The sequence below is a fragment of the Onthophagus taurus genome, chromosome 3 (genome assembly GCF_036711975.1).
Source record: "Onthophagus taurus isolate NC chromosome 3, IU_Otau_3.0, whole genome shotgun sequence".
NCBI classification, from domain to species: Eukaryota; Metazoa; Arthropoda; class Insecta; order Coleoptera; family Scarabaeidae; genus Onthophagus; species Onthophagus taurus.
Window position 1 is genome coordinate 26,123,185 of NC_091968.1, and position 13,777 is coordinate 26,136,961.

Below are 13,777 nucleotides of genomic sequence, written 5' to 3' on the forward strand. Positions count from 1 at the left end.
TATCGGAGTCGATACCGCTTGGACACTCTTAAAGAGAACACTTGCTGAAACGGCAAAAGAGCTTACTTGAAGATGACAGAAAGAACAACTAGAGCTACAATTATTATAAACATATGAAACGCTCATTTTGGTTTATATTTATTAAATTACACGATGAATTTGGAATCCATTTTATCTAAAATTGCTGTTAAAGGTTTGGATCTACTTGGACAGGCGGAATAGTGCTTCCAAGATCACTTATTGCTTTCAAAGACTTTAATAATTGTTTGGAAAAGAGATATGCTTTCCAAAAAGCTACCTACCGCTTCCAGAATGTTAGATACTGCTGCAAAAGACTAATAACTGCTTGAAAAGAAGAAATATGTTTCCTAAAAAGCTACCTAATGCTGCCAGAATGCTAAATACTACCGAAAAAGATTAATAACTACTTGGAAAGAAGAGATGCTCCCCAAAAAAGGTACCTACTGGTTCCACAATGCTAGATACTGGTGGAAAAGGTTACAATCGGCTTGGAGAAGACTAGATAGTGCTAACAAACAACTACAAACTGATTGGAAAGACGAGATACTGCTTCCATAAGAATACGTACTGCTTTCAGAGTGCAATTTGACAACGAATGTTGATATTTGTTGACACCCAGCTCTAATCTACGCCAAATCCATGATTTCACCCAACAGCTTCTTTTTATTTTTTTCAGTTTGTTCAGTGTGTCAAACACCAAGCACTAAAAGAAAATAAATTTTACTTTCCATAGCAGGGACACATTTCACTAGTGGACACGGTCCTGAGAGAACTGTCTGAGAGAAAGCTCTCGGAAGTTTTATAGAAGCTCTCGGAGAGCTAAAACAGTCTCAAGTGGACACAGAGTTGAGAGTAGATATCGAGAGTTTCTCTCAAGTGGACACCTAGCTTAATAGAGACAGAGCAATATAAGATATAAGATATACATAAGATTTTGACCAGTGGGAGTCCTTCCTACCTGACAAACAAAATAAGATATCGTTGTGATGTGCACAATCTAAATGCGAGGTTCAGAGGTAGAATTTCTCCTCCTAAGTATAAGTTGTCACTGTTTAGAAGATCATTCACGTACCAGATTTGTGTACTTTACAACGATTTGCCTGATGACCTAAAGATGTTATCTCTCAGAGCCTTGAAGTCTATCCTTGTCAACTTGCTAATGAGAGATCAATAGTTTTTTCTTTTATTTTGATTTTTTTATTTAATTTATTTTTATTTGTATATGGTGTGCCATCTTTTACCCCATTTTACCTTCTACCTTAACTATTCTTGCTTGCCGTGACATTGCTCACTATCTTGCGTTTTGCTTTGTAATAAAATTGTCGTTAGTGGGTTGGGTGCATTGAGGTCTTATATATAATCTAGAGTGTGTATGTTGTTGTCCCCCCCCCCCACGCCTAAAATGAAGCCAGAAAGGTCGCCATGTTAGATGTACCAACTTAGCGGGAAATTCAAAATTCTTATACAGCTGTCTCGCAACGATTGTACAATACTGCATCAGCGTATTCTCTGATCGAAAACAGACAAGAAAAGTCTAATAAACATAGGTCCGAAAATGGACCAATTTCGAGATATTCAAAGTTTTAGTTTCATAAGCTGACCTATTGTAAACATCATTAATTCTAACGATTTAGATGCAGTAATTATATGATTACCATGGTTACGATGGTTAAGATAAAGTTTAATAAATAATAAGATAATATTAAGTTAATTAATACAGTTCATTAATAATTTAACAAAACAAGTAACAAAGATTGTCGAAGAAAATCGTTCGACCAGCATAAAAACAACGAATATTTAACAAATTGGAAAAGATTCATGTCATAATAAATGTTCAATATGCGCACCATTTACTTTTAAACACAAACGGATACGTTTTCTAAATGAACTTCTAATGCGTTCAAAGATACCAGGAATTTGTTTTACTGTGTCAAATGCGTTACTAATTTTATTCTTCAAATCCTGCACATTTTGAACGTCTTCAGAATAAACAATTTGTTTTAAATGTCCCCAAAACCAAAAATCTAACGAATTTAAATCTGGTGAACGAGGTGGCCATCCTCGGCCAATCCACTTATTGCCAAATCTGTTATTTAAGTATGCTCGAGTAGCGCGTGCATAACGTGCTGCTGCTCCATCGTGCATAAAGTAGCAATCTTCTAGAATTTGTTGAGGTAATTCATCAAATGCCTCTGTAAGGTCATTTTGTAAAAATGTATGTAGGCATCGGCTGTCAATCTCTTTGGAAGAAAAAATGGACCTAATAACTGATCACCTATAACTCCAACCCATACATTAACACTGAATCGCCTGATTAACTGATGATGAGTTTCTAGTATTGCATGGGGATTTTCATCGCTCCAAACGTGCGCATTATGAATATTAAAAATTCCGCTTTGCGTAAATGTTGCTTCATCCGTAAATACAATGTTTATGGGAAAGTCGACGTTTACTACCTCTTCCTGCCTGGCCCACCTACAATAAATCTCTCTTTTTTCGCCATCATTTTCTGTTAGAGGTTGAACGGTGTTGTAATGATAAGGATAAAGCAACTGCTCCCTTAAAATGCGGTGAACGGTTGTTTTGTTAATGTTTTCTTGTGCAGAAATTCTTCTAATGCTGGTTGAGGCATTTTCATCGACTCATATCGTAATCATAGTAACGACTTAATTATTATAAAAACAAATTTAAATTCATGATGTTAACAATATCAACTTATGAAACTAAATCTTTGAATATCTCGAAAATGGTCCATTTTCGGACCTATGTTTATTAGGCTTTTTTTGTTTATTTTTGATCATAGAATACGCTGATGCAGTTTTGTACAAACGTTGCGAGACACCCTGTATATGCAAGAATTTACATTATTATAAACTGGAAAGACAGAAAATAATAACCAAAACAAAACACATTAATTTTTTATTGATAAATAATTATTAATTATATAATATTTTAAAAGAACTTAATAATTTTTAACAATAACCCTAATAATTAACATAAACTAAGAAGATAAACTTGCTTATAAACAATTGTTAGTTTATTTTAAAAGTACTGAACATCCTTAATAATAAACTTTACTTGAACTTCATTGTTAATTTCAAGTCAAGTAACTAGAAACATTTTATGGACTGTTGTAAATAATCAAAAAGATTTCGAAAACCATCAACAAAAATAAAATTCTAATAAAAATAACAATATGTTTGTGATAATTAAGATTATGATGAATTGTAGGTACATACAATAGAGCTTTGAAACTATAGCTAAGTTCAGGTCGGTACATCCAACATGTCTGACTTTCTGATTACCCCCACCACCACCACATATGCACTCTAGATTATACAGTGTGTCCCCGGATAGGTGAAACGACTCTTATAAAATGCAAATTTTTTTCGATATTAATTGTCATCTTTTGGGGTTCCGCCCTGCTTAGTTAAAGACTAATTTTAAACATATTTTCAAGTTTTAAAAGTTTAAGTGAATGTTGACACTGAAGCGAATACTTCTTGTGTGTCAGGTAAAGTACCTTTTCTGTGTACAGTATGGTAAAATGTTACTAAGAAATTTTATTCAGAATAAAATGTTATGGCCATATGCAAATTTTCGGAATCATCGGCCTACTTTATAAGATTAGATGCTTTATTAAGATTTTTTGTTTTGAGAATCAGATTGTTTGGGAGAAATAAACAAACCGTTCTTAAAATGTTTACAAAAAATTAATTGTGTGTTCGCTCACAAAAGAAAACAATTAAACATAATTAACAGTTAATCAGTTTCATCATAATTTTTCTTTAGAGTGAATACTTCCTGCGGTAAGAAATCTTTTGATTAAACGCCAACAAGTACTTCTTTTAATTCCAGTATTTGAAAATTTTCCACTAAATAAAGCAATAGCCATATTTATCAGTTTTCCCCATTTTCATAACATTGAATCACGTAAACTTTTTCCTCTAATGTTAACATTGTATTTAAAAAACACTTTAAGTTTACTAATTTACAGTTTGGCAGATTAACATTGACAGGAAAGCAATTTTGTTTTTCCATGGCAGTCTTTGTTAGAAATAAAATTGTTTGAAATGGATTTTTATCAAAGTAGGCCGAACATTCTGAAAATTTGCACATGGCCATAGTTTTTCATTCTGAACAAAACTTCTTAGTAACACTTTGACGTACAGTAAACAGAAAAGGTACTTTACCTGCCACAAAAAAAGTTTTTCTTTCACTGTCAAGACACACTCGTTTTTTTAAAATTGAAAATATGTTCAAAATTAGTCTTTCATCAAGCAGAGCTAAACCCCAAAAAATTACAATTAATATCGAAAAAAATTTACCTTTTATAAGAGTCGTTTCACCTATCCGGGGACACACTGTATATAAGACCTCAATGGTTGGGTGTGAGCACATTTTTGATGTGCCATCTGGCCCCACCTCGCCTTACATATTTTATTTATACATTATAATTAACTTTATTTAATTCAATAAAAGGCATTATTATTATTATTATTAATTAACACAGGCTGTAAAAGCCTTCGTACTTATAAAGCACAGAATGTTTCTAAAGAATCTACTAGATCTAAATTTCTTCTCCAACAACTCAAGAGATATCACTACATCCGTTATTTAAATCATTATAAAAACCGTATAAATTAATATCATTGAAATAAATTTTATATTTGGTGGTTGAGGATTAAGTTGTTAAATAATGGAAACTAAACAATAAAATAGGCCACAAACAACGTTCGCCACAACTCATAATATTTCCAATAATAAAATCAATCAATACAGGAGTTTATTTCAAAATTTGTTGTTGTATCTTTCGATAGAAATTTTTTTTATGAATCATTTAAAGGGTGGTCTTTAAAAAAAGCAATTAAAATGGAACGGGGAGCATTATTTTCAAGCGTAATCAGGTCCCGAGCCGCGGGTATTAAATTAAGTCGACCGGGAAGTCGATGAGGACTCGGGTCCGGTCATAAATAAAACTTGTGAAAAGCCGAACATCAGCTCGAATTTTCCAGAGAGACGTTTCCTTCGTTACGTCGTAATTTACGGCGGCGCGGCCGCTTAATCCGGCCTCGTTAATACTAGTTTAAATTGATGCGACGTCGTATATTCTTATGAATTTTTTAATTACAACGCTGCCAAAAAAAAATTTTTTTGAGCTTATTTTAAATTTACCGTATTTTCAATTTAACATTTACATAATTAAATTTACAAAATTTGAAGAGTGGGTACAGCAAAAACGTTTTCGCTCGTCGATAATGTGTTTATTCAATAAACTGTTGGTTTAATTGAAAACGTTCATTCGATCGTATTTTGAGGAAGGCGTTTTTCATGTCGCGCATGCCAATGCACCTGGCGAGATAATCTGGGGCCCGAAATAAAACCGCGAAAAGCTTTGACAAAAAAAAAAAATAAAAATTTTGTCGGAAATTCCGACTTTTTAATAAAAACGGAAACGCCTAGTCATGTCGTCCGCTTACTTTTAATAATAAAAGTCACCGTCCGGACCCGGACTCTCGGGGTTTGAGTCTCACTGAAATTTTACGAGAATTAATCTCACTTAACACGCCACCCGTCGCTTCTTTTCACCATTGTTTTTAGTAGGAGGAGATCCCTTTTTTCTTAGTTTTACTCGAGCACTGCGATTTCGAGCAGTACCTACGCGTTAAGTTATTTAATTACCGGGGAAAAGAAAAGTGGAATGTAATTAGAACTCTAAAAGGAACGAAAAGTCCAAGAGGTAGGACAAAACGAAATTTGCGACACTTTTAAAGCTCACTACGTGTCCTTACGACTTTTAATTTTCTTCTCTACGAAATTTACAATTTCTTCTCACAGAACAATATTAACTAATTTTATTTTTCATTTCAGATTGCTTGGTTAAGAGTTGATACCCAAACCATCTTAACTATTTACATACACGTTATTACGAAGAATCATCGCATCAACGTGAGCCATAGCGAGCACAAAACTTGGTATCTCCATATAAGGGATGTTCGAGAATCCGATAGGGGCTGGTATATGTGTCAGATTAACACTGATCCGATGAAAAGTCAAATTGGATACTTGGATGTTGTTGGTGAGTCTATTTTCTTTCGTTCGGGTGAGATAAATCAAAAAAGAAATTTTAAAACTTATCGAGAAAAGGGAGTCTCCGCTGCAGCTGACGGTAATTCATTTGTATAGCAGAAAATAGTCCCGAAGAATAGCGTTGATCCGACAATTGAAGCGTGCTTGATTTACAGCGTCCTCCTATGATTGTTCACATATCTTTGATTTATACATTTATCCTCAAAAAGAATCTTTATTTTTATTCGTTAAAAAATAATGTTCACTTTTTTAATATAAAAATGAATAAAAAAAATAACTGGTGTAGATGCAAAATTTTGTTCCGTTCTCGAGATAACCAAAGAGTCAATGTCAACTTTAATTTTGTTATTATATTCGTAATCTACATAAAAAACCCTTTAAAATGAGTCCAAACTCGACATATTTAACTTTAATATTAATGGAAATACAATCACTTCCGGTTTGAAACGTCAACGTCAATTTTGACATATTTGTCATCTTCATCAAAAAACCTTTAAAATGAGTCCAAAGATGATGCATTTATCTCAAAAAACAAAAAAGTTAGAATAAAAAACTTTAAACCCGAAGTTAGCAGCAATGAAGATAGCAATTTAATTTTTAAATATTAATACCAACCTTAATTTTTGATTTTTGTTATTATATTTCTGTTTTTGTGACAAATATTAAGACATTTTATAAAAATTAAGAATATGTCAGAATGACATTGACATTTCAAACCGGAAGTTGCTTATATCTCGAGTAATATTGGAATTAAACGTATCATGTGTGGACTCATTTTAAAGAATTTTTCACGACGATTATAAATATGTCAAAATTGACGTTGACATTCTTAACCGGAAGTTGACCATAACTTCATTAATATTGAAGATAAATATGTCGTGTTTGTACTCATTTTAAAGGATTTTTAATGAAGATTACAAATATGTCAAAATTGAGGTTGACATTTTAAACCTGAAGTTAGTTATCATATAATAGACAAATGGACAACTTCATGGTGTATTCTTTATTAAAAAAAACCTTTAAAATGAGTCCAAATAAGACGAACTGATCTCAAAAAACAAAAAAATTAGAATAAAAAACATTAAACCCGAAGGTAGCAACAATGAAGTTAGCTATTTAATTTTTAAATATTAATACCAACCTTAATTTTTGATTTTTTTTTATTATATTTTTATTTTTGTGACAAATATTAAGATATTTTATAAAAATTAAGGTTATGTCAAAATGACATTGACATTTCAAACCGGAAGTTGCTTATATCTCGAGTAATATTGGAATTAAAGGTATCATGTTTGAACTCATTTTAAAGGATTTTTTACGACGATTACAAATATGTCAAAATTGACGTTGACATTCTTAACCGGAAATTGACCATAACTTCATTAATATTGAAGATAAATATGTCATGTTTGTGCTCATTTTAAAGGATTTTTCATGAAGATTACAAATATGTCAAAATTGAGGTTGACATTTTAAACCTTAAGTTAGTTATCGTATAATAGACAAATGGACAACTTCATGGTGTTCTTTCATGATGTATTCTTTATTAAAAAACCTTTAAAATGAGTCAAAACATGATGAATTTATCTCAAAAACCAAAAAGTTCGAACTTTCAACTTTTAATTTTGACATATTTGTCAACTTCATAAAAAATCCTTTAAAATGAGTCCAAACTCGACATATTTAACTTTAATATTAATGGAAATACAATCACTTCCGGTTTGAAACGTCAACGTCAATTTTGACATATTTGTCATCTTCATTAAAAAACCTTTAAAATGAGTCCAAAGATGACCTACTTATCTCAAAAAACAAAAAAGTTAGAATAAAAAACATTAAACCCGAAGTTAGCAACAATGAAGATAGCAATTTAATTTTTAAATATTAATACCAACCTTAATTTTTGATTTTTTTTAATTATATTTTTGTTTTTGTGACAAATATTAAGACATTTTATAAAAATTAAGAATATGTCAGAATGACATTGACATTTCAAACCGGAAGTTGCTTATATCTCGAGTAATATTGGAATTAAACGTATCATGTGTGGACTCATTTTAAAGGATTTTTTACGACGATTACAAATATGTCAAAATTGACGTTGACATTCTTAACCGGAAGTTGGCCATAACTTCATTAATATTGAAGATAAGTATGTCATGTTTGTACTCATTTTAAAGGATTTTTAATGGAGATTACAAATATGTCAAAATTGAGGTTGACATTCTTAACCGGAAATTGACCATAACTTCATTAATATTGAAGATAAATATGTCATGTTTGTGCTCATTTTAAAGGATTTTTCATGAAGATTACAAATATGTCAAAATTGACGTTGACATTCTTAACCGGAAGTTGGCCATAACTTCATTAATATTGAAGATAAGTATGTCATGTTTGTACTCATTTTAAAGGATTTTTAATGGAGATTACAAATATGTCAAAATTGAGGTTGACATTTCAAACCTGAAGTTAGTTATCATATAATAGAAGTTTTATAACTGAAGTTAATCTAGTGTTAGTCATTTTCTTTTGATTCTTAACGTGTTTTTTGGATCATTTCACATTGATTAAAAAAGAATCGTCTATTTGTAAGCCACATGATGATTCTTGAATTTTTCCCAAGTTTCTTAATATTTATTTTGTTAAAAAAGAGCGTTTTTAAATTTTAACCTGTAAACTTGTAACACTTCGTCCTTAATCTTTTTTAACAAAACAAAAAGAAATATTAAGAAACTTGTTTGTAAAATGGATAGGATGAGGGATGTTAATCTATTTGTAGAATCTCTGAAGGTGGCCAAGGGCCGAAACTAGTTAGACTTAAATTCTGTATAAAATATAAACCAGTTGAAAAGTAGAAAACCAAACTCTAGATAATTTTCTTCAAAAATTTTTATACGAAACATCATTTATTGACTTATTTTGATTTACAGAAACATCCTGTATAATCGTAAAACGACTCACCAAGCGGATTCTGTGCTTGTGATGGCTGTCATCAGTGTTCTGTGATAAAAATAGAGAAAATAGACAGAGAGAAGAGTTCAGCTTAATTATTGTACTTTCAGTTGTCAATGTCAACTTTAATTTTGTTATTATATTCGTAATTTTCATAAAATAACCTTTAAAGTGAGTTCAAACTTGACGCCTTTATCTCAAAAAACCAAAAAGTTCGAAGTTTCAACTTTTAATTTTGACATATTTATCAACTTCATAAAAAATCCTTTAAAATGAGTCCAAACTCGACATATTCATCTTTAATATTAATGGAAATACAATCACTTCCGGTTTGAAACGTCAACGTCAATTTCGACATATTTGTCATCTTCATCAAAAAACCTTTAAAATGAGTCCAAATATGATGCATTTATCTCAAAAAACAAAAAAGTTAGAATAAAAAACTTTAAACCCGAAGTTAGCAACAATGAAGTTAGCAATTTAATTTTTAAATATTAATACCAACCTTAATTTTTGATTTTTTTTTATTATATTTTTGTTTTTGTGACAAATATTAAGACATTTTATAAAAATTAAGGTTATGTCAAAATGACATTGACATTTCAAACCGGAAATTGCGTATATCTCGAGTAATATTGGAACTAAACGTATCATGTTTGGACTCATTTTAAAGGATTTTTCACGACGATTACAAATATGTCAAAATTGACGTTGACATTCTTAACCGGAAGTTGACCATAACTTCATTAATATTGAAGATAAATATGTCGTGTTTGTACTCATTTTAAAGGATTTTTAATGAAGATTACAAATATGTCAAAATTGAGGTTAACATTTTAAACCTCAAGTTAGTTATCATATAATAGAAGTTTTATAACTGAAGTTAATAGTGTTAGTCACTTTTCAGCTTTTATTTTTAACGTATTTTTTGGGTTATTTCACATTGATTAAAAAAATCGTCAATTTAAAAAAAGAATAAAAATAAAGATTGTTATTCGTTAAAAAATAATATTCACTTTTTTAATATAAAAAAAAAATAACTGGTGTAGATGCAAAATCCTGTTCCGTTCTCGAAATAACCAAAGAGTTGCAGCTCTCCGACTCTGCTCCGGAGACAAATGCAGTCGTTCAGCTTAATTGTGCAGTTTTCTGGTCGAATTAACAGCCGCTTGCTCGAAGTGCACCTTCTCGTTGCAATCCAACACCCTCAAGCGCACCCTTACCCCTCTTAACCCCCTTACAATCCGAGTCGTTTCGTAATTTTCTAGCGACAGATTTTCTTCTACCAGAAACGACAACCTTAAGATACCTAGAAAGCTCATTTCAAAGTGTTTAAGTCGTAAAAGTTAATTCAAGTAATGTTTTTGTTTCAGTTCCTCCCGATATTTTGGATTATCCGACGTCTACGGATATGGTCGTTCGTGAAGGATCTAACGTAAGTCTTCGATGTGCTGCAACCGGCTCCCCAGAGCCTATGATTGCTTGGAGAAGAGAAGGTGGTGAACCGATTCCTATTGGGAATGGGTTAGAAGGTGATTATATTAAATTTCATTCCCTTGTAAGCTAATTCCGTTTTGCAAAGGCATCCAAAATCAGGGTTGGAAATTCGTAGAACCGTGACGGACGCGTAGCATGGATTTTGCCGAACAGAGAGTATTACTCCTGCTACATTATTGCCCTAGCGAATTAATTATGCAAGGTGATTAATGGACGCTTTGTCCCGTCGCTTTAGTATTAGGGGTAAACAATAGGTGCCAAATTTACAGGTCGCGATTTTTTTTTTATATAACGATAAGAATCTCGACGGTTTTGTTAAAAGGGGGGCCACGCTAACGAAGTGTCTCTCTCTTCCCTTAATCTGAGGTTGAACTTGGTGGTAAAAAGCTCGTCGCTTCGCACCGGAATTGCACCGACACAAAGATAAGGGTTGGTTAATGTCTGTTTCCGGTGTTGAGCAAATTCACCTCGATTCCGGGACCGTAAGAAATTTTAATAGCCAACCGTTTGTTTTGGGCGACACTTTATCGGGAGGTAAAAAAAAATTTTTAAATGATTACAATTTTTTCGTCGTGTATAATATTTGTTAGAGAATCGGGCGGCGGGATTTGGATGGGGGGATTTACAGGCTTGCTTTTGGCACGAAATAATTCCCCCCGTTTTCCCTCACTTCACAAAACGCAAAGCGAGACTGAAAACCGACAGCCGAGAAATCCGACGGATTTAATAAATGCAAATGGGGTCTTAATGAAAAGACTGTCGACTGCTGACTTCGCGTCTAAAACTGTTTTATTTAGTTAAAACCTTTGGTGTTCTCATCATTTTTGATACACCGTAATCACTCTAGTTATTTTTTTTTTACTTCATGTTATTTAAATCAATTTTTTTTATAATACAGTAAAACTTCGTTATAACGCTAGTTAGCACTAGATAGCGCTAGGTTATACAGGTGTCCGGAAATGACGTGTACAACGCAAGACCACAAGTACCTTAACAAAAAATATGATGATTTAATTCAACTTATCTATATACAAAATTGCTTAGTTTAGCCTCTAGATGGCTTTAAAAATAATATATTTTTTTAAATAAGTCGAATAATCCTCGATAGATTTTACTCATTTTATGGTTTGTGGAATAAACTCTAATTTCAAAAATTATAGGGTGTTTAAAAACTTTGTTACAATAATTTATGCATCTTTTTAACCCCCTGTTACATTGCATTACATTACATAGAATATATATCGGGTAGGCGGACCAACCAACCTTGCACCGCGACCCTAAGGATCTATTGTACCCCGATAGATATCGTTATCAAATTTCACCGTGCAGTCCAATGCTCTTAACGAACATTAATACCTTGCTCCGCGAAAGGTCATTCAGATCTTTTGAGGAGATAAGCTGCGACCCAAAAATCGAGAATCTGATACGGTTAACGGCAGGGCAGTGGCATAAAACATGCTCAACCGCCTCTGCTTCCTCCGCACATAGTCGGCATTCAACATCGTCGGCTAAACCCAACAAGTTGAGGTGTGCTTTTAATCGGCAGTGCCCAGTAAAAACACCCATTAGAACTTTTATGCTACTACGGGCAAGTCCTAAAATATTCCCGGGTTTGACAGTGACGATGTTAATAAACACCTTAGCATGTCTCATTCCAGGAGAACTGGTCCACATTAGGCGAAGTCTCTCTTCAGCCCACAGTCCAATCCTATATTTGGCCATCGCAAATGATACACCAACTGCTGGTTCAGGCCCCACAAACGCTTCAGCGCTGCCATCTCGTGCTAGCTTATCTGCCGCTTCATTGCCAGCAACCCCAGAGTGACCCAGATCAGAGAGACTCTGTTATCACAACTCAGTGTGTTTAATGTTCTCTTACAATCATTAACCAGAGCCGACACCGTTTTCACGGCTTGCAGCGCCTGGAGAGCGGCTTGACTGTCTGAGAAAATTCGTACTGTCATGTTCTTCACCCCTCTTTCAAGAAGGATTTTAGCACCCATGTCAATAGCAAATACTTCCGCCTGGAATACAGTACAGTACGTACCCAGGCTGTAGGCTTGCTTAATTCGAGGTGTCTGGCAGTATACTCCTGCTCCTACCCCTTCAGGCGTTTTTGATCCATATGTGTACAAGCAAATGTCTGCCCGAACCAGAGAATTTTCATTTTCGATCCAGGACTGCTGCTCAGGCAGTACAATCTGGTATCGAGCATTAATCACTGATAGTGATACCGCCAAATCTGACGACATTGATAGCACAGTATCAGTGCTTAAAATGTCTTCCGCAGCCCATTGGTAGGACATGTCGGAACAGTTTTGAGCGTATTGCTTAAATCTGTAAATGGTTGTTCTAGCCACTTTCTCTATATGCAAATGCAGAGGAGATAGGCCAAGCAGAACTTCCATTGCTAGAGTTGGCGTTGTGCCTATCGCACCAGAGATTGCCAATCCAGCTACTCGTTGAATTCGTGAAAGTTTACTGATAACTGAAGTCTGTCGGACTTTCCTATACCAGGCTGCTGCTCCGTATGTGATCATAGGTCTAACCACAGTCACATAGAGCCAGTACAGTCTTTCAGGGGTAAGACCCCAATTTTTTCTACAAAGACTGCGACAAGTCCACAAGGATAGTCTAGCTTTGTGCAAAACTCCCTGCAAATGTCCATTCCATGACAGGGTTTTGTCTAGGATTAAACCTAGATATTTGACTTCCTTTGAGAAAGGAATTTCTTCACCTTGGATAGTTGGGCGGATTAGTCCATCCAACTTTCAACCCCCTGTACAAACACTACCATTTTTCTTTTCTGAATAGCTACTTTAATTTAGAAACTATTTTCTCTCTTACAAAATTTTAGTTGGGTAAACGGTTTAGCCACAAAAAAGTATTTTCTAAATCCCCACAAGCGCGAATGAGTGATGTAAGGTAGCTAATAACTTTTTTTTTAATAGTTGGCTAGGTATAATTAATTTTAAAAACAAAAACAGTTTGTTACTTAAACTTGACAGCGGTATTCGTAATTTTCGCTTTATCTTTGATTCATCGTGAATTTTTAAAGCCCTCTAGCGACTAAACTAAGCAATTTTATATACAGGGTGATTTATAACATACGGAGCAGACTAAAAGGGTAGGTACTAGGAGCCAAATTGAAGATATTTTTCTAATAAAATTTTGACCACAACTTAATAATCAAAAAGATATAGAACGTTAAAGT

General features: G+C 33.4%; 1 protein-coding gene across 3 annotated transcripts in view; it reads left to right on the plus strand.

The window, feature by feature from the left end:
• The window catches only part of LOC111414456 (lachesin-like), a 108,500-nt gene that overhangs the window by 77,490 nt on the left and 17,233 nt on the right, over window positions 1–13,777 (plus strand). For all 3 annotated transcript variants that reach the window (XM_071195537.1, XM_071195539.1, XM_071195538.1), the window contains 2 exons: window positions 5,893–6,100; window positions 10,440–10,598. In XM_071195537.1, coding sequence (XP_071051638.1) covers window positions 5,893–6,100; window positions 10,440–10,598 — 367 coding nt within the window. The remainder of the gene's footprint in view (window positions 1–5,892; window positions 6,101–10,439; window positions 10,599–13,777) is intronic.